Source organism: Tilletiopsis washingtonensis (genome assembly GCF_003144115.1).
Source record: "Tilletiopsis washingtonensis strain MCA 4186 unplaced genomic scaffold FA09scaffold_17, whole genome shotgun sequence".
Lineage (NCBI taxonomy): Eukaryota > Fungi > Basidiomycota > Exobasidiomycetes > Entylomatales > Tilletiopsis > Tilletiopsis washingtonensis.
In genome coordinates, this window is record NW_020312014.1 from 115,528 (window position 1) to 132,653 (window position 17,126).

A 17,126-nucleotide genomic window follows, 5' to 3' on the forward strand; every position below is an offset into this window, starting at 1 on the left:
GGTGCGGAGAGCGACTCGCCGGTGCCGAGAGCTCGCAGCGCGCGTCCGGCTCGCGCGGGCCGGCGCCGGTGGCCGTGCGTTGACCCTTGTGCTGGCGTTGTGCCTCACGCCAGCCAGCCAGCCAACACGCGCTCCCCCGCACACAGGCAGCGTGCCGGCGTGCCTCGATGCGGAGAGCTGCGAGCTCGAGCACGCCTCGCTTCGCGGCGCCCGCCTCATCCTCGCGCCCGCCAGCGTTGCTCTGCTCAGCTCCACCATCCCAGCACCCCTCATCGCTCACCATGACTGCGCACTTTCCCGACATGCCGGAGGTGTGAGTGGTGCGACGCGCGCGCGCTCCCGTGCAGGCCGCTCACCCGTCTCGCAGCTGGCCGCTGCAGCAGCAGTCCGTCGAGGTGCCCGGCTCGCAGCAGCCCGGCTTCTCGCCCATCATCCGCAATGCCGTCGTGCCCGAGCTGACGACGACCGAGACGTTCTACGACCTCTTTGCCATCGGCCGCGACCGCAACCCCAGCGCCCACTACCTCGGCCGGCGCCCCTGGGACGCGGCGAAGCGCGACTTTGCGCCCCACTTCGAGTGGCTCACCTATGCGCAGGTCGAGGAGCAGCGCACGGCCCTCGGCAGCGCCATGAGCCAGCTGCAGAAGGACGGCGTGCTGGGCGACGGCTTCCCGGCCACCGACTGGACGCTGGCCACGTGGATCCAGAACCGCCCGGGTGAGTGCAAGTGCAGTGGGGGGTGCATGGCCTGGTCTGGCATTGTGCAGGCAAGGACAGCCACTCACACTCTGCCTAGAGTTCCAAATCGTGGAGCACGCCGCTGCAGCGTACTCGCGCCGCACCGTCGGCCTGTACGAGTCGTACGACAAGGAGACGGCGCTCTACGTGCTGGAGCACTCGGACGCTCGCGTGAGTAGAACTGCCGGTCTCTTCGCATGACGCACCCCTGACCCCCTGCACAGGTCGTGTTCACGACGTCGTCGCACGTGCCCGCGCTGCTCTCGGGCGCCGAGGAGATTCCCAAGGTCAAGCTCATCGTGCTGCTCGACGCGCCCTCGGGCCCGGCCACGGGCCCCGGCGAGCTGAGCCGCGACCAGCTGCTGCTGCAGTGGGCCAAGTCGAAGGGCATCACGCTGTCGACGTGGGACGAGACGCTGGCGTACGGCCGTGCGCACCTCACGGCGCACAACCCGCCCAAGTCCAACGAGGAGATCCTCGGCTTCTGCTACACCAGCGGCACGACGGTGAGTCGAAGCGATGGTGCGATGGCGAATGGCGATGTGGGGAGCTGCCGTATATCAGCACTGCCGCTGCTGACACGCTCTGCAGGGCAAGCCCAAGGGCGCGCTCGTGGCGCACCGCCAGGTCGCCATCGCCGCCGCGTCGACGTCGCTCTTCTTCAAGGACCCCAAGGTGATGATCTCGTACCTGCCGCTGGCGCACATCTACGAGCGCGTGCTCGAGTGTCTCATCACGCGTCTCGGCGGCGCCATCGGCTACTTCAGCGGCGACGTGCTGCGCCTCATGGAGGATGCCCAGGTGCTCAAGCCCGAAATCTTCCCCGGCGTGCCGCGCGTCTTCAACCGCATCGCCGCGCAGATCCAGGCGCAGGCCGACGGCCCGGGCCTCAAGGGCAAGCTCCTCACCACGGCCCTCAACGCCAAGATCGACTGGCACGACAAGACCGGCGAGGTCACGCACGCCTTCTACGACCGCCTCGTCTTCCGCAAGGTCCGCGCCGTCCTCGGCGGCCGCGTCGAGTTCATGGTCAGCGGCTCGGCCCCGATACGCCCCAACGTCCTCAAACTGCTGCGCGTCGCCTTCTCGGCGGACATTCGCGAAGGCTACGGACGTGAGTCGTCCTCTGTTCTTCGATGGCTCGTCGCTGACCCGTGATGCAGAGACGGAGAACGCCGGCTCGTGCCTGATCATGTTCCCCGGCGATAAGAACCTCGGCTCGTGAGTCAAGGTGGAAAGAGGGGAGGATCGGGGAGACGCTGAGCCCTCCATTCCCTTCAGATGTGGTCCTCCAGTGCCTGGCACCGCGCTAAAGCTGCGCGATGTCCCTGAGCTGGTGTGTATCACCTCTTCCTCCTCGTGCGTTAGCTGACCCCGGCGTCTTCGCAGGGCTACACGTCGGCCGACAAGCCGTTCCGCCGCGGAGAGATCCTCTCCAAGTCGATGGCCAACACGCCCGGCTACTACAAGGACGAGGAGAAGACGCACGAGGCGCTCACGGAGGACGGCTTCCTGCGGACCGGTGACATCGGCCTCATCGACGAGTTCGGCCGCGTCAAGATCATTGACCGCGTGAAGAACCTCGTGAAGCTGAGCCAGGGTGTGTCTTCTCTGGGCGACAGAACTTCTCTCCCCATCTGACGTCAGCCTTTCAATCGGAGGCGAGTACATTGCTCTGGAAAACGTCGAGCAGCTGTTCTCGAGCTCGAAGCTCGTGGCGCAGCTCTGGCTGTACGGCGACTCGACGGAATGTGAGTTGGGCGCGCCGCGCGGACGCGTACGCGTCTCACAAATATTTCCGCAGCGCACCTTGTTGCGATCGCCGTGCCAGACCCCGAGACCTTCGCCCCGTGGGCGTCGAAGATCGTCGGCAAGGCTCTTGCACCCACGGACGTCGCCGCGCTCGAGACAGCATGCCAGGACCCGGCCGTCGTCAAGGCATTCCTCCTCGATCTGGTGCGCGTCGGCCGCGAAGCCGGCCTCAAGGGCTTTGAGTTCCCTCGCGCGCTTCTCCTTCGCATGGAGCCGTTCACCGTGGAGAACCAGCTCATCACGCCAACTTTCAAGCTGCAGGTGCGTTATTCGTCTCTCTTGGAGCCTGGAGAGAGCGCTGACACGTCTTGTAGAGGCACAAGGCGAAGGTCATCCTGGCAAAGGAGCTCCAGCACCTCTACAGCCTCCCGCCGGCCGAGATCGGCAGCTCGAAGCTCTAGGCGCGGCTTCTTCACGTCTAGACAAGGCTTTCCGCACAGCACAATGTACAATTTAGGTGATGGCTGTGAGGAAAGGGCTCAGGGAGGGTGGTGCGCGAGGAGGTCCGCGAGACGCGTCACGCGCGCCGCGCGGCGGCACTGCGCGCTGCGCCGCGCTCTGCAGCGGCCGCGCACGAGGTCCGTGCTGCTGCGCGCATGTGGCGAGGTGCGATGAAAGCAGAGTATGATTGCACACGTCCGGTATCTAGCAGGACCACAGAGAAAGGGAGACGATGTGCAGCTCGCTAGGCCTCATGTCGGTCGACGGCGCGCTCGAGGCGCTCGACCTGGTCGCTCGTCGAGCTGTCGCGGCGCATGGCCTGCGCGCCGGCCTCCGACTCCATGGCCTGCGTTGCCTCTTGCGCACGCTGCGCCTCGACTTGCTGCAGGTCGGCCTCTGCCTGCTCGACGGTAGCGAGCGTCGTGGGCCCGTCCGGCTTGCCTCGGTACGCCGCCTCTTGCGGCGTCTCCTCGACCTGCTCGGCGTCCTCCGGCGGCGGCGTTGGCGGCGCTTGCACCGTCTCCTCGCCGATCTTGTCGAACGCCGTCGAGCGCCACTCGTGCCGCACGACGGGCCGCTTGCCCGTCTCGAGCACCTGGCCCTTGACCCACTTGACGGCATGCGCGTCTTCCCAGCCCTTTTCGTTCTGCGGGTCCTCCTCCCGCGTGAAGTCGAGCTCGAGAGTGCCCGCCATCTCGTTGTATTTGCGCAGCAGGTCGCGCCTGAGAGAGGGTCAGTATGGGCAGCACAGTGCGGCCGGCACACGCACAGCTCGGCCATCTTCTTGCGCATCTCCTGCAGGCTGATGTCGCCCCTGGGTGGACGTCAGCAGCTGCGGCATAGCACGCCGGCACGCCACTCACTGGTCCTCCTGCCGCTCGAGGCGCGACGCCATCAGCGCGACGTCGAGCTGCTTCAGCCCGATGGTCACGCCCATGGCAATGAGGTGGCGCACTGCAGGGCGTGTCAGCGCAGCACCTCCAGTGCTGGGAAGTCGGCTCACAGATGCGCTTCGTCAGGTAGCTGTTCGCCAGCGCGCCGGCAATGTGGTGCATGATGCGGTGGTTGCTCTTGTGCACCTTGACCTGCAGCGTGCCGAGCTTCGCCTTGACCTTCTTGACGATGAAGTAGTGCGGCCCGGGGTCCTTGGGCACGTCCAGCCGGATCGAGACGCCAAAGTCGCCGACCAGCAGATCCGCAATGCCGCGGTCCTTGAACGGCAGGCCCTTCTTGAGCTTCAGTGCAAAGGCCAGCTTGTGCACGCGGAGGCTCATGCCCTTGATCTTGATCTTCACCGAGTGGCAGTGCGACGAGCTCTTCGTCTTTTCAAAATCCCACTCGACGTCGTTGGACATGTGGAAGCCGACCATCTTGGGCAGCAGATTCTTGAGCTCTGCGGCGATAGTCAGCATGTGTCACAGCCTGACGTGCGGGAAGACGCACCGATGGCGATGTTCTCCACGACCAGGTCAAAGTCCGGGTGCGTGTACTTGATGCGCGGCACCGGCAGCACGCCGACGCGCGCAAACACGGCCGGCAGAATCGTCATGCGCAGGTCCTGCCAGAGCGCTCTTGACGGGAGCATGTTGCCCTCTCGACCGATGCTGACGTCCTTGAGCAGCGCTTTCAGTGTGCGGCTGAGCTCCTTGAGCAGCGGATCTTGGGCCAGCGCCTGCATAAAGGCCGTGGCGTCGGCCACCAGCCGTGCAACGCTCTGCCGGTACGCGGCGTCCATGGCCTCGAAACGCTTGAGCATGTCGCGCCAGGCCTGCTCGCACGCGGCCTCCATGGCGTAGCCCTCTTCGAGCAAGGAGCGTCGCAGGAGCGCGTCGGCGTCGCGCCAGATGGCCAGCAGCTCGGGATTGTCCTTGGCGCCGAGGGAGAGCGAACGAGCAAGCTCGAGGATCGGCCGCAGTTGCCGCCCGCCAGCGAACTGCCGAGCCAGTCAGCACAAGCAGAGGACTGCTGTCTGCACCACTCACGTTCTCCAGCAGACGCAGCAGCGGCACGACGGCCTCGTCCAGCGCGCCGTCGAGCGACGTGCTTGGCTTCTCGAGGTTCCGCTGCGTCGTCTGCACGAGCGTCTCGGTGCGCGTGATGAACCACTCGAGCGCGTCCTTGTACTCTGCGTTGCTTTGGCAGTCCACCGCAAGCTGTGAAGCAGTCAGCACATGCCGGTCTCGGCCTGTTACGCCACGCACCTTTCGCAGGCGCCGGATCAACTTGGCGCGCCGCTCATCGGTCCAGGCATCCTCGGCGTTCTTCTTGGCGTCTTTCGCCGCCTGCCCGACCACTTCCTTGAGCTTCGCCGTCTCCGTCAGATGCAGCGACGGGTTCGCAACGGCCAGCATCTGCACTGCATCAACGAGATCCGTGGGATCGATGGCGCCCGCCTCGCCCGGCTTGCCCAGCAGAGCAGTCCGCAGCTCGTCGGGGATGCCGCCATTCATCGCTTCTCCCTTCAGCCGCTCCAGCTGCGCCGGCGACGTCGCAATCTCGGCAGAGGCGGCGTGTATTTGCGCCTGCAGGTCCTTGAGCCGCGGCACGGCATCCTTGTTGGCCAGCTCGGCCTCGATGACCTCCTTGCTTGGCAGGCCGCTCTTGGCCGTGAGCTTCAGCTGCGTGCGCAGCGCATCGAGCGCCGGCATGCCCTTCGTGGCGCCCTCGCCGAGCTGCCGCAGCGCCTCCTTGCCGCCCTGCACCGCCTCGATGCCCTGCGGCACGTCCTGTCGGGCGGCCTTCGCCGCCGCCAGCGCTCGTGCAGCGACGTTCTGAAACGTGCCAGTGGCCGACTTGACCTGGCCCATCGTGCCGCGCGCATCGTCGAGCGTCGAGCCGGCCGTCTTGTCCAGCACCTCTGCCAGCAGCAGGCCGCCATCAGACAGGATATGCCGCAGCTCGGGCTGCACGAGCAGCAGACGCGCGAGCGTGCGCAGATGCTTGAAGGCTAGTGTATGGCGTCAGCCGCTCCGTCACTGTGGCGCATGTCGTGGGGGCTCACCCTGGTTGCCGTCCCTGGTGACCACCTGCGCCGCCTTGGCCGTGCTGCGAGACAGCGAGGCAGCCTTCTGCTTCTTGTTTGGCGCCGTGCCCTGCTCCTTCTTCGCCAGCTTCTCCTGCAGTTTCCGCTCCGCCTCCTCTCCCACCGCTGCGGTGATGCCGGCGGCGCCCGCCGCCCGCACGACGCCGCGGCTCTTCCACCAGAACTCCTGCGCCTCTTCGCCGCCGTTGCGCTCCAGCACGATGCGGTCCGTCAGCTCGACAAGATGCCGCACGTCGGCGATCAGCGTGGCGCCCGACGGCGAGAGGAGCTGCGTCTCGAGCAGCGACGTGGAGAGCAGCACCTGCAGCGCCCGATGTGCCTGCGCGTTGGTCGGCAGCGCACCCTCGGAGAGCGCCGCGGCAATGTCGATGAGCGTCATGCTTGCGGCGAGGTCGTGGTGGTGGTAAAGGAAGCGCTGTGCGCTGCGAAGCACTCTAAGACAAGAGACACGGGCCCGCGCCGGCGTGCGGAGCTGCCAAGCGTCGGCACCAGAGCCCTTGAGTGCGGGGACGGAGCGAAGCGGCGGGACCTAGATTTGGGTGTGCGGCACCGCGCCCGAAGCGGCGTCTGCCATGGGGTCGGCTGCAGCCGCGCATCATCCGCATGTGCGGGCGCCGGCGCTGCAGCAGCGCACCTGCGAGATTTGCGGCAGCGTGTATGCGCCTCGCCGATCCTCTCGCGCTGTGGCTGCATCCCAGCAGAGCGCAGCGAGAGGCCTTTGGCCCGCGCCGTCAAGACGGGCATCCTTGAGTGCTGCGCTTGCCGAGTTGCCGGCTGCGCTGGGAGCGCCTCGCGTCCAGGCCATCCGCCTTCGCACGTGCTCTCCCAGCGTACCAAGCACCCTCGCGGCCTGCTCGCTCGCCGCCGATGCCTATGTAGAGGCTTGACCGCCGCGCATCCTCGATGTGTGCGTCCTGTGGTGCTTGACGCTGGCACCAGGCCCTGCAGACTGACAAGCATGCTAGGCTAGCTGGAGCTGTGAGCAGGGCGACGAAGAGCAGGACTGAAGTGCGAGAATGGTGTGCATCGAGGCGCTCGACGGCCTGCTGCTGCGCGAGCTCTGCTGGACGTCAGCTTCCCACCTGTCACTGAGGCTTTGCGCAGGCCAATCAGTGCGCTCCGGGCTGCCGATGGCACTGGCAGCCAGCTCTGAGAGCGGCAGAGCGCAGGCCGCACCTCTCAGGCAAGAGCTGCTGCTGCTGCGAGCCGCGGCCGCCAGCATCGCCGCAGCTGCCGGCGGTCGGCTAGCCACGAAGCAGACGAGGCGGATGCTGCCGCTCTCTGTGCCTGCGTCAGCCCGTCTTAGCACCACGCCGGACGCCGACGTGGGAAGGAGCCGCCCTCGTCTCCGCTTCTTGCTCTCCATGCGCCGCGGCGCTGGCCTCACCCCGCACGCCGAACGCTGCCCATGTTCTGTACGTTGCGGCGCTCAGCGAGCGTCTGCGGATTATGCGACCTGCGCGAGGCCTTCAAATCGGGCCAGCAGGCGTGAGGCGCTGCTGCGCCAGCGGCCCCAGCGCGGCAGGGGCCAAGGCGCGACGTGCGCTCTGCTCGGCTGCGCGGAGAGGAGAGGCCGCGCGAGGCGAGAGGCGAGAAGTGCGTCTGGCCCGCCGGCTGCGGCGGCGGCGGCGTGTCGATGTGTCGGATGCCGGCAGGTCCCGCTGCCGCCAGCTTCTCCACCACCCCCACCCGCTCGCTTGCTCATCCGCCTCGCCGTCGCGCCTGCCAGGCAAGCCTTCGCCTCTCGGCACTGGCCGCTGCTCCTGCCTCGGCGCCGGCAGCAGGCGCGCGCCCGCCGCGTCGCTCTCTGCTCGCCCGCACGCTGCGACCCTGAGCGCTGCTGCTGCGCCTGCTACCTGTCGCGTACCCTCCTCCTACTGCGTGCAGGACACATCGCACTCGCACCGTCTCCTGCGACACTCGGCATGGCGCCGACGCTCACCGGCCTGCCTGGCCCTCCAATGTCCGCCGGCGTGCGCTCCCGCTCGCGCTCCTCGAGCGCCTCGTCCAACGTGGCGCCGCGCTCAGGCGGACCGCTACCGGCCAGCGCCACACAGCAGCCGCAGTCGGGCACGTCGGGCGAAGGCATGCGCCGCGGCCGCGTGCGCACACTCAGCGTCAGCGGCTCCATGTCGGTGCCGCACTTCCTGCGCCCTTCGGGCTCGCCGCTGCGTGCGCGCTTCAGTCGGTGGGCTGCAAAGCATCTGAACTTTTACGTGAGTGTCTTGAGGAGCGCATGGGAGACGCGAGACGTCAGGTGCCGGCGGTAGGCCGAGGTGCACCGATACGGACGCTGCCGGTGGCAGGTCAAGCTGGACTGGCTGCCAATCGAGCGCTGCTCTTGCCGCACAGCTAACTCCTCCGCCCAGCGCGTGCACGTCCTCTACTTCGTCTTCACGCCGCTCATTGCGTCGGGCATCTTCTACGCCGCCAACGAAGACGTGCGCGTGCCGTACATCGACTGCCTCTTCGTCTGCGTCTCGGCCATGACGGTTACCGGCCTCGCGACGATCAACATCAGCACGACGACGACGTTCCAGCAGTTCATCCTCTTCTTCCTGATGTGCATCGGCAACCTGACGGCCGTGAGCGCGACGATGGTGTGGACGCGGCGCCGGTTCTTCCGTCGCAAGTTTGAGGACGTCGTTGCGCGCTCCTCGCGCGCACGCAAGCGCATGCGCGATGTGGAAGACGCCGAGCGCCGCGCAGGAGGCACGCTCGGCAAGGTCAAGCGCCTGCTCCACATGCAAGAGGGCGAGACTGGAGAGAAGTCGCTCGGCGGCAGCTCGGGCAGCACCGACGACTTTGTGCCCTCGGGCGCCACGTCGCCGCGCAGGCCTCACCCGGCGCACAAGCACTCGGCCAAGCGCAAGGGCCCGCTCACGCTCGACATGATCCGCCGCGTCGACGAGCCGGCCGTGCTCGTCAATCCGATGGGCATGCCCTCAATCGCGCACTACGACTCGCGCGAGGCCAACCGAGCGAACGAGGCGCCTCCTTCCGCTGAGGAAGCGACGCCTCGCGGCATCCTCAGCTCCGGCGCAGAAGACTCGCCGAACAATGCCAATACCGGCAGCATCCGCATCGCCGAGCCGACGCGCTTCCTGCGCGGGCCCATCATCGTCGAGTCGCCTGCAGAGATCGAGAGCCGCGAGGGGCTCGACAACGGCAGCGCTCTGTCTGACCAGGATGGCCGCGCGCTGCCGCCGCTGTCCGCTGGCCGACGCACCTTTGGCGAGAACGGGCCGCCTAGCGGCGACGGCCTGCGCACACGCTTCGACGAGCCCGCCATGCGTCGGCGCCGTCTCTCCGACCCGCCTGAGCACGCAGGCAGCCGCATGCGCCGCGGCTCTGACGGCGCACTGGCCAACGCACACCGCGGCCTGCGTCCGCCCGCGCCCGACTTTCCGCGCTCGCAGACCGTCGAGTTTGCCGATCCGCCGCGCGCTGACCGCACGCCGACGGCGCCCGAGCGCGCTGCCACGACGGCCTTCTCGCCGAACACGCAGGGCCTGCGCTACCGCGGCACCGGCCTGGAGTTTGAGAGGAGTGAGCAGACCCAGCTGTATTGCCGTTGGTCGCCTACTGACCCCCCGCACAGCACAGACGATGTACACGAACCGCTCGTACGGCCGGCGCAGCTCCGTCGGCGGCTCGGCGCTGGCACGCGTGCCCACGGCGTCGAAGGAGCGCGGCTTCGGCGGCTTCCCGACGCCCATCGAGCTGGCCGGCTCGCTGATCAAGCGCGTGGCGCCGTCGGTGCAGCGCACCATGACGCGCTCCATGACGATGCCGCGCACAAGCACCATTGCCTCGATGCAGTCCGGCGGCGGCGCCACCGACGCCGGCGTGCGCAGTGCGCCGTATCTCAGCTTCGACGTGACGGTGAGCCGCAACTCGCGCTTCCACGAGCTGAGCGAGGCGCAGCGCGAGGAGCTCGGCGGCGTCGAGTACCGCGCCATCGACATGTGAGTGAGGCGAGAGGCGTGCGCACTGCAAATGCTGACCCCTTGCAGGCTCTGCTGGCTCGTGCCGGCGTACTGGCTGCTGATGAACTTCTTCTTCATCATCCTCGTCGCGCCCTGGCTCGCCACGCCCTCGGCCGCGCAGAACTTCTACGCCGTGCGCGAGACGCAGGCGCCGCACACGCCCAACTCGACGTGGTTCTGGTTCTTCCAGGTCGTCTCGGCCTACACCAACACGGGCCTCTCGCTCATCGACACGAGCATGATCCAGCTGGCAGACCAGTACTTTATGCTGATACCCATCGGCACGCTCATCATGGCCGGCAACACGGCCTTTCCCATCATCCTGCGCTTCTTCATCTGGACGCTCTCCAAGATCGTGCCGCGCGGCGGCCGCTCATATGAGACGCTGCACTTTCTCCTCGACCACCCGCGCCGCTGCTTCGTGTATCTCTTTCCTAGCGCGCAGACGTGGTTCCTGCTCTTTGTGCTCGTCGTGCTCAAGTGAGTCGGCCGATGCAGCCTCGCCCTGCCCCGCTGACGCCCTGCAGCTGCACCGACTGGATCGCGTTCCTCGTGCTCGACATCACGAACCCCGTCATCCAGGCGATTCCGACGGGCCAGCGCGTCTTCGACGGCCTCTTCCAGTCGATTGCCGTGCGCGCTGCCGGCTTCCAGGTCGTGTCGCTGCTCTCGCTCGCGCCCTCGGTGCAGTATCTCTACGTCATCATGATGTACATCTCCGCCTACCCGATGTGAGTGCCGTGCTGCTGCAGCCCGCCCACAGCTGACGCCGCCTGCAGCGCCATGTCGGTGCGCAACACCAACGTCTACGAGGAGCGTGCGCTCGGTGTTTACGACGAGGAGCCCGACGACGACGACGACGCGCCGACGCGCGGCGGCGCCAAGGTGTGGGGCACGTACCTCGCCGCGCACGCGCGCCGCCAGCTGGCGTTCGACATCTGGTGGCTCGGCTTCGCGCTGTGGCTCATCACGATCATCGAGAAGACGAACATCGAGGACCCAGCGACCAATGGCTGGTTCACCATCTTCTCGTGCCTGTTCGAGCTGACGAGCGCGTACGGCACCGTCGGCCTGAGCACCGGCACGCCCGTTGACAACTTCTCGCTCTCGGGCCGCTTCCGCACGCTCTCGAAGCTCGTCGTCTGCGCCGTCATGCTGCGTGGCCGCCACCGTGGCCTGCCCGTCGCCATCGACCGCGCCGTGCTGCTGCCGAGCGAGCTCGAGATCGAGGACGCTGGCCGTGCACCCACGAGCAACGGCGACGACGACATGCTCGCCAGCACCGGCTATGGCACCAACAGCATGCGCGCCAGCACTGGCATCGGCATGCCGCTCACGCGCACATCGACGGGCGGCGCCTTCCGTTTCGACGAGAAGGACGACGGCGAGACAGGGCAGTACGCTGGCTACCCCGACGTCAGCCCGTTTACGCAGGGCCTCGCGCCGATCAAGGAAGGCACGCCGTCCGGCACGCCTGCGGGCACCGGCAGCGCCTCGGCGCAGCAGCTCGGCAGCTACTCGGAGCAGCAGCAGTCGCAAGACACCAGCATGCGTATCCGCCGCTCGGACAGCCCGGACAGTATGACGGGCGAGAGCAGCTCGGCTTCAGGCCACAGCAGCGCGCCGAAGAGCAAAGGCGCGGCAGGCGAGCTCGATGTGCCGCACCTCGACGCCGGCTCGACGGCGCTCGACCCTAGCAACGTGAGTGTCGCGCGCGCCATGCCCTGCATCTGTGCTCACTCTCTCGCTTGCACAGCCCTCGCACAGCAGCCACTCGGACGAGTCCGGCCCTAGCCGTGCCTCCGCTGCTGCAGCGCCGACGACTGCACCAAAGAGCAGCGTCTCCACAGACCAGCCGCAGCACGCGGCCGCACCGCAATAACACGACGAGCGGGAGGCGCCGGCTGGCTGGATCCTCAGCTCGCGTCTTCTGTCACCGACTCGGCCTCAATTGTTCATACGTCTCGACCTTGGACCATACATTCGTTATGCATGACATTTGCGCGAGTCGCTTGTGAACGACGACAGCGTGTAGCGAAGTGAACGTGGCTGCGAGTGGCTGGCTCGAGCCCTCTACGATGAGGCGCGGTGCAGCGCAGCGCGCGCCTCACCCCCAGAGGAGCAGACGCGCTCCAGGGGCTCGCCCGCGCGGCACGCGTGTCGAAGAGCTCCTGACGCTCTGTCAGGCACAGAGTGCTGCTCTTCAGCATCGCTGTCGACCATTCAGCTGCGACTGGCGCTGCTGCGCGCCGTGGGCGCCTGCGCCGGCATCGAGGTGCCGCCGCGAGCTCGCGCCTACCTGCGCGGGGAAAGGCCGTCTGCGCGGCGCGGCGCGGCGCTTGGGCCTGCTTCCCAACCACGACTACCGCCGCTCCGGCAGCATCTGCGATGCCCATCAAGCCAAGCCCGTCGCCCGCACGCAGCAGCGCTGCTCCGTCGCACGCGGCGGCAACGGCGTCACGCTCTTCCGTCTCTGCGCACTCATGTCGCTCTGAGCTGAGCTCGGCATCGCTGCCCAAGCGCGCGGAGCGCAAAGAGAGCGCCGCAGCGTCGGAGCGCGCCGAGAGCGCTGCGGCGCGGCTCTGCAAGCGAGACGAGAGCGCTGCGCCGTCAGATGTTGGCGCCGCATTGCCAGCGCTTGCACGGGCGTCGTCGGCTGCTCCGTCAGGGGCACGGTCGCCGTCAGCCGCGCCCCGGTCAGGCGCAAGCTCGCCGCTGCTGCCTACGGCTGTCATCGGCCCTGCCTCCAGCTCGCCATTGGCCTCGCCCAGCGTCAAGAAGTCCGGATCACGGGCACCAACGCCAGTGGTGATTGCGCCGCCGCCGCCGCCTGTGCGTCGCTCTCATCGCGCTCGTCACTCGCAGCGCGAGATCTCCGTCATCAGCTTGCTCGACGACGACGAGCCTGAGGATGTGAAGCCGTCAGCGACGGCACACGGCAAGAAGCGACAGCGCTCGAGAGCCAGCAGCAGCGACGGCAGCTACACGAATGACGAGACGCCTGCGCCAAAACGACGGCAAAGGCAGCTGCGTCGCTCGCGTCGCTCGACAAATTCCATCATTCAGCCGCTGTCTGACGAGGAAGAGGACGAGCTCAAGGACAGCGGCAACGAGGCAGCGCCGCCGCCCGCGGCAGCACTGAAGCGGAAGCCGGGGCCCGCAGAGCAACAGCGGATGAAAGCCGAAGTTGCCGAGTTTGACGAGGGGTGGGACGAGGAGAGGCTGCTCTCCGAGACGGACGACGACGGCGTCGCTGCTGCTGGTGAGGCAGAGAAGACCGACTCTGCTACAGTCGCACAGCTGACACCGCAACAGCAGACGCAGAGGAGACTCAGCCGAAGAAGACGGCACCGACGACGACGACGGCGGCAGCTCCGTACAGCCATCTAACGGCAAGAAGCCAGCAGCAAAGCCGTATCCGCCCGAGAAGGCTCATCTGCTCGTCAAGGCCGTCGGAAAGCACCCCGAGCTCGTTCGCTTCATCAACAACCGCAACGAGCCGATGACTGCGGAGATCCGCCAGAAGATCCACCGCATCGAGCAGAAGACGTGGCCCGAGAGAGTCAGCAAGCCACATGGGCCGGCGTACCGACTGCGCTACCGCATAGCCACTCGCTTCTTTGCGTTCGGGGGGCGCTTCGGCATCCATCTGCTCTCTCGCCCGCTGAAAGAGTGGCCAAAGCGCGAGCAGCGCGAGATGCGCGAGATCATGGTGAAGCACCTCCTTCCGTGGTGGGAAGACTTCCAGCGCCTGTTTGCGCTGGTGCCCGGCGGCGTCTATTATCAGAGGTCGGCGCCGCCCATCGCAGGACCTTCGAACGCGAAAGGCGCAGCGCAGACGACGTCAAGCCGTGCGATGTCTCCGACGTCAGCAGTCAGGCTCGACCGCATGCAGCAGGTGCTTCGCAAAGTGCAGAGCTTGACGCAGTCGCTCCTCACGAGCAGCAGCGCGGACAAGACTGCGAGTCAGGCGATGCTCTCGCTCTCGTCGGTGAGTCGCTGCGAAGAGCTGGCGTCGCTCGCGAAGAGGCGGCGTGCTTTGCATGTCCTGACGCCGCTGCCTGCAGGAGCTCATCGACCTCGACGCCTTTGCTGCTGACGTCAGTATCAAACAAGCAACCCTCGCCATGGTCAAGCTAGGCAAGACTGGCCTCAAGCTGACCGTAGCGGAAAGTGCGGGCTGCGACAGGATCCGCAGCTTAGCGCTCGAAGCGCTCAGCACGTTCGAGGAGGAGGAGGAGGAGGAATAATGCCATTGCTTGCGCACGCGATGCTGTCGCGCCGCACGGCGAGGACGAGAAGTTGAGAACGTCGTGTCGACGACGCTCACGAGGCGCCTCCGAGCGGCGGAAAGTCGGCGCTCGAGCGCGACGGCGGGCCGTTCGATGAGACAGTTCGCGGCGTCGGCGGTAGCGAAGCGCTCGCTGGCGGGCGAGGCAGCGACGACGGCGAGCTGCGCTCGCCTGTCGGACGACGAACGTGAGGCGCGGGCGAAGGCGCCACGGGCGCATCCCACGTCAGCGTCGGATTCGGCGGCAGATGCGCTGCGGCTGCGGCTGCCGTGCTCGATGATGTCGAGCCCGAGCTGGAGTGATGCGGCGGATGTGGCATGTGCGGCGGCCGAGGTAGGCTGCTGACGCCAGACGGCGTCGAGCGCCCTGATCTCGCGCCGCTGGCTACTGATGCGCCGCTCGCAGCCGACGCGCCATCTCTGCTAGTCGGCCCTGTGCTGCTGCTGCCGCTGCTCGACGAGCCCGGCGTCGAGATGCTGGGCGCCGCACTAGCCGTCGGCGGCGTGACCGTGACCCAGTCGGGCCGAGCTGGAAGCGAGGGATGCGGCAGCACCTTCGAGCGGCGACCCTGACTGCTCGACGGACTCGCGGCGCCGGGACTGGTGTTGCTGCTGCTGCTGCCCGCGCTCGCTGGCGTTGAGGGCATGACGAACGTCGGCGGCAGCGTGCGCATCACTGGTCCGGAGACGTGTGCCGGGCGCAGAGCTGGCGATGCATTGCCGGAAGTGTTGGCCGAGCTCGCAGCGGTCTGTCAAGCCTGGCGTCAGCAGCGATCCTCAAAGTCAGCTTCTCGCGCGACTCACCAGTCTGCCAGACAGACCTGTGCGGCTTTGCGAGTCGCCGCCGCTCGAATTCGGGTCGTACAGCCGGCCAGCGCCAGCCTGCTGCCGTCTGCCGAGCGCGCCCGGCAGGTCGAGACGCGAAGCAGGCGTCGGCTGCTGCGCGTCGCCATACGCCACGCCCATCGATGTTGGCGGTGGTCGCGACGGCCCTGCGCCGCCGCTCCAGCCACCTGGCTGCATATGAGGCGGCGGGACGCCCCACGGCGCATGTCGCTCGGAGCTCCACTGGCTTCCGTTCTGCGGTGCGCCTTGCGCTCCTGCGTGGGGAGCAGTGGCGCCTGGCGGCGGCCAGTACGTGCCAGCAGGCCCGTAGCCTGGGTGCGCAGCGCCGTACGACTGTCGAGTGTCCCCGAACGAAGGGTCGTAGTGCTGTATCCGCGCGTCTGGATACGCCTCAGCTGCCGCGCCAGCGCTCGGAGCCAGCCCAGAGCTCTCGGCACTAGCGCTACGCGATGTCGGCGCTGATGGCGCAAAGGGCGAGAAAGCATCGGTGTCGCCCGAGGCGCGCACATCGCCAGTCGCAGCCAGCGGGTAGCCAGTCCATGCGCTCGCTTCGTGTGACAGCTCGCCTTGACTCTGCGTAGATGGTTGCGGCGATGCGCGAGCGGCGCGAGCTTCCTTGCGCACGCTGCTGCTGCCACTCGCTGCGGCAGTCTCGGCATCCTCGGCGCTCGGCGCGCCAAAGATGCGCTCGCGCGCTGCTCGGTATGCGGCTTCGCGCTCGCTAATGCTTGGCGGCGCGGGACGAGACGCGGTACTTGACGTACGCGACGAGGAGGAAGCAGGTGCACGACGCATGATCTGCAGTGGTGCGCCTGCACTGATAGCGGTCGATGGGCCTGGTGCAGCCGGCGCATCGCTGCTGGCTCCTGGGCGCGGCAGAAGCCGCATAGCAGGCGGCGACGGCGGCGCGAACATCTCGATGACGGGCGTCGGGTTCCTGCGAGGACAGTATGAGTGTGTGCTGCGACTCATGAGGGCTCACCCTACGCACAGTGCAGCCGTCGTCCGCGAGATGAGCAGTGTGGAATCTCCGTTGCTCTCGGAAGCCCTCAGACGCATGAGCGTCGCAAGCGACGTGAGCAGGGCTCGCTCATGTGCAGGGCTTGGCGGGTGCGACCAACTGTGGAAGCATACGTCAGCCTCTCCCTCATCGTTTGAATGCATCGCATGCGCGGCACAAAGACAGCCTCGGAAAGTCGGCTCGCGCATTGCGAGAAAGAGCTCATGAATGGCCCGACGAGTTCGATCAAAAGCAGCGCCGGCTTCGCTGTGATCGAGCGGAGCCGAGAGCCGATGCTCGCGCTCAGACAAGAGGCCTGACGTCGAGTCCGCGCTGTTCCGTCCGAGATACTCACCTCGGCGCAGCACTAGCCCGTCTCCACTCCTCTTCCGTGCGCAAGAGTAGAGCGCGGTCCCTCGGCACGCGCAGCGCCGAGCGCACATGGCTCGCAGCTGCGAGATGCTCGGCGCTGGGGGTGCCGCTCTCTGCCTCTCGCCCGACCGGCGGCGGCAGAGCGGGAAGCAGCTCGCCCAACGAGAGCGCGGTCGACGTCGCGGCGGGCGACGCGGCGCCGAGAGGAGGAGAGAGAGTCATCTCGCGAGAGCGCGAGACGCGGCGGAGGAGAAGTGGGAAAGGGGTGTCGGAGCTGTTGGTGAGGCACTGCGACGCGGCTCAGTGCTGCATGATAGAGATGGGCTGCGGCTGAGGAGAAAAGGATGGTGGGAGAGAGCAAGGAGCGACAGAGACACACGGCGAGCTCCGCCTTTCGCCTCGCGCTCGAGTCGGCGAGAAGATCCGCGGCGGCACGTGCAGGGCCGGCGCGTCACTTCCCACGCCCTCTCGCTCGGCCAACGCCCCTCTCCGCTCGACCCCCGTCTGAGGCTCTGCTACGAAGTCAGGACCACATCACCTTGTGGCGGATGAGCCTGCTAATGCCTGGCTCGCAAAGTGAAGCCTAGCCTGGGC

The 17,126-nt window shown here is 67.3% G+C and overlaps 5 protein-coding genes across 5 annotated transcripts; 3 read left to right on the forward strand and 2 right to left on the reverse strand.

Annotated features, from left to right (window-relative positions):
* The first annotated feature begins 31 nt into the window (after positions 1-31).
* FA09DRAFT_331268 (acetyl-CoA synthetase-like protein) lies at positions 32-3,172 on the forward strand. The gene is made up of 11 exons (XM_025742949.1): positions 32-313; positions 368-717; positions 797-909; positions 963-1,244; positions 1,330-1,852; positions 1,902-1,959; positions 2,020-2,074; positions 2,128-2,338; positions 2,400-2,489; positions 2,543-2,811; positions 2,865-3,172. The coding sequence occupies exons 1-11, from the start codon at positions 282-284 to the stop codon at positions 2,949-2,951; spliced, it is 2,070 nt and encodes a 689-aa protein (XP_025596653.1). The 5' UTR covers positions 32-281; the 3' UTR covers positions 2,952-3,172.
* On the reverse strand, positions 3,163-6,574 carry FA09DRAFT_331269 (hypothetical protein). The gene is made up of 8 exons (XM_025742950.1): positions 5,993-6,574; positions 5,193-5,938; positions 4,974-5,144; positions 4,435-4,924; positions 3,995-4,384; positions 3,855-3,945; positions 3,761-3,805; positions 3,163-3,713 (listed from the first exon to the last, which is right to left on the reverse strand). Exons 1-8 carry the CDS (start codon positions 6,411-6,413, stop codon positions 3,236-3,238), a joined length of 2,832 nt encoding a protein of 943 aa, XP_025596654.1. The 5' UTR covers positions 6,414-6,574; the 3' UTR covers positions 3,163-3,235.
* A 1,134-nt stretch (positions 6,575-7,708) lies between these two features.
* On the forward strand, positions 7,709-12,029 carry FA09DRAFT_320982 (hypothetical protein). Its single transcript, XM_025741000.1, has 7 exons — positions 7,709-8,250; positions 8,404-9,583; positions 9,636-10,002; positions 10,051-10,503; positions 10,551-10,754; positions 10,803-11,724; positions 11,780-12,029. Exons 1-7 carry the CDS (start codon positions 7,960-7,962, stop codon positions 11,903-11,905), a joined length of 3,543 nt encoding a protein of 1,180 aa, XP_025596655.1. The 5' UTR covers positions 7,709-7,959; the 3' UTR covers positions 11,906-12,029.
* Positions 12,030-12,292: 263 nt separating this feature from the next.
* On the forward strand, positions 12,293-13,901 carry FA09DRAFT_87388 (hypothetical protein). Its single transcript, XM_025745878.1, has 2 exons — positions 12,293-13,285; positions 13,339-13,901. Exons 1-2 carry the CDS (start codon positions 12,412-12,414, stop codon positions 13,527-13,529), a joined length of 1,065 nt encoding a protein of 354 aa, XP_025596656.1. The 5' UTR covers positions 12,293-12,411; the 3' UTR covers positions 13,530-13,901.
* Positions 13,902-14,193: 292 nt separating this feature from the next.
* On the reverse strand, positions 14,194-16,877 carry FA09DRAFT_331272 (hypothetical protein). The gene is made up of 4 exons (XM_025742951.1): positions 16,516-16,877; positions 16,152-16,280; positions 15,119-16,097; positions 14,194-15,063 (listed from the first exon to the last, which is right to left on the reverse strand). The coding sequence occupies exons 1-4, from the start codon at positions 16,752-16,754 to the stop codon at positions 14,350-14,352; spliced, it is 2,061 nt and encodes a 686-aa protein (XP_025596657.1). The 5' UTR covers positions 16,755-16,877; the 3' UTR covers positions 14,194-14,349.
* Between the last annotated feature and the right edge of the window lie 249 nt (positions 16,878-17,126).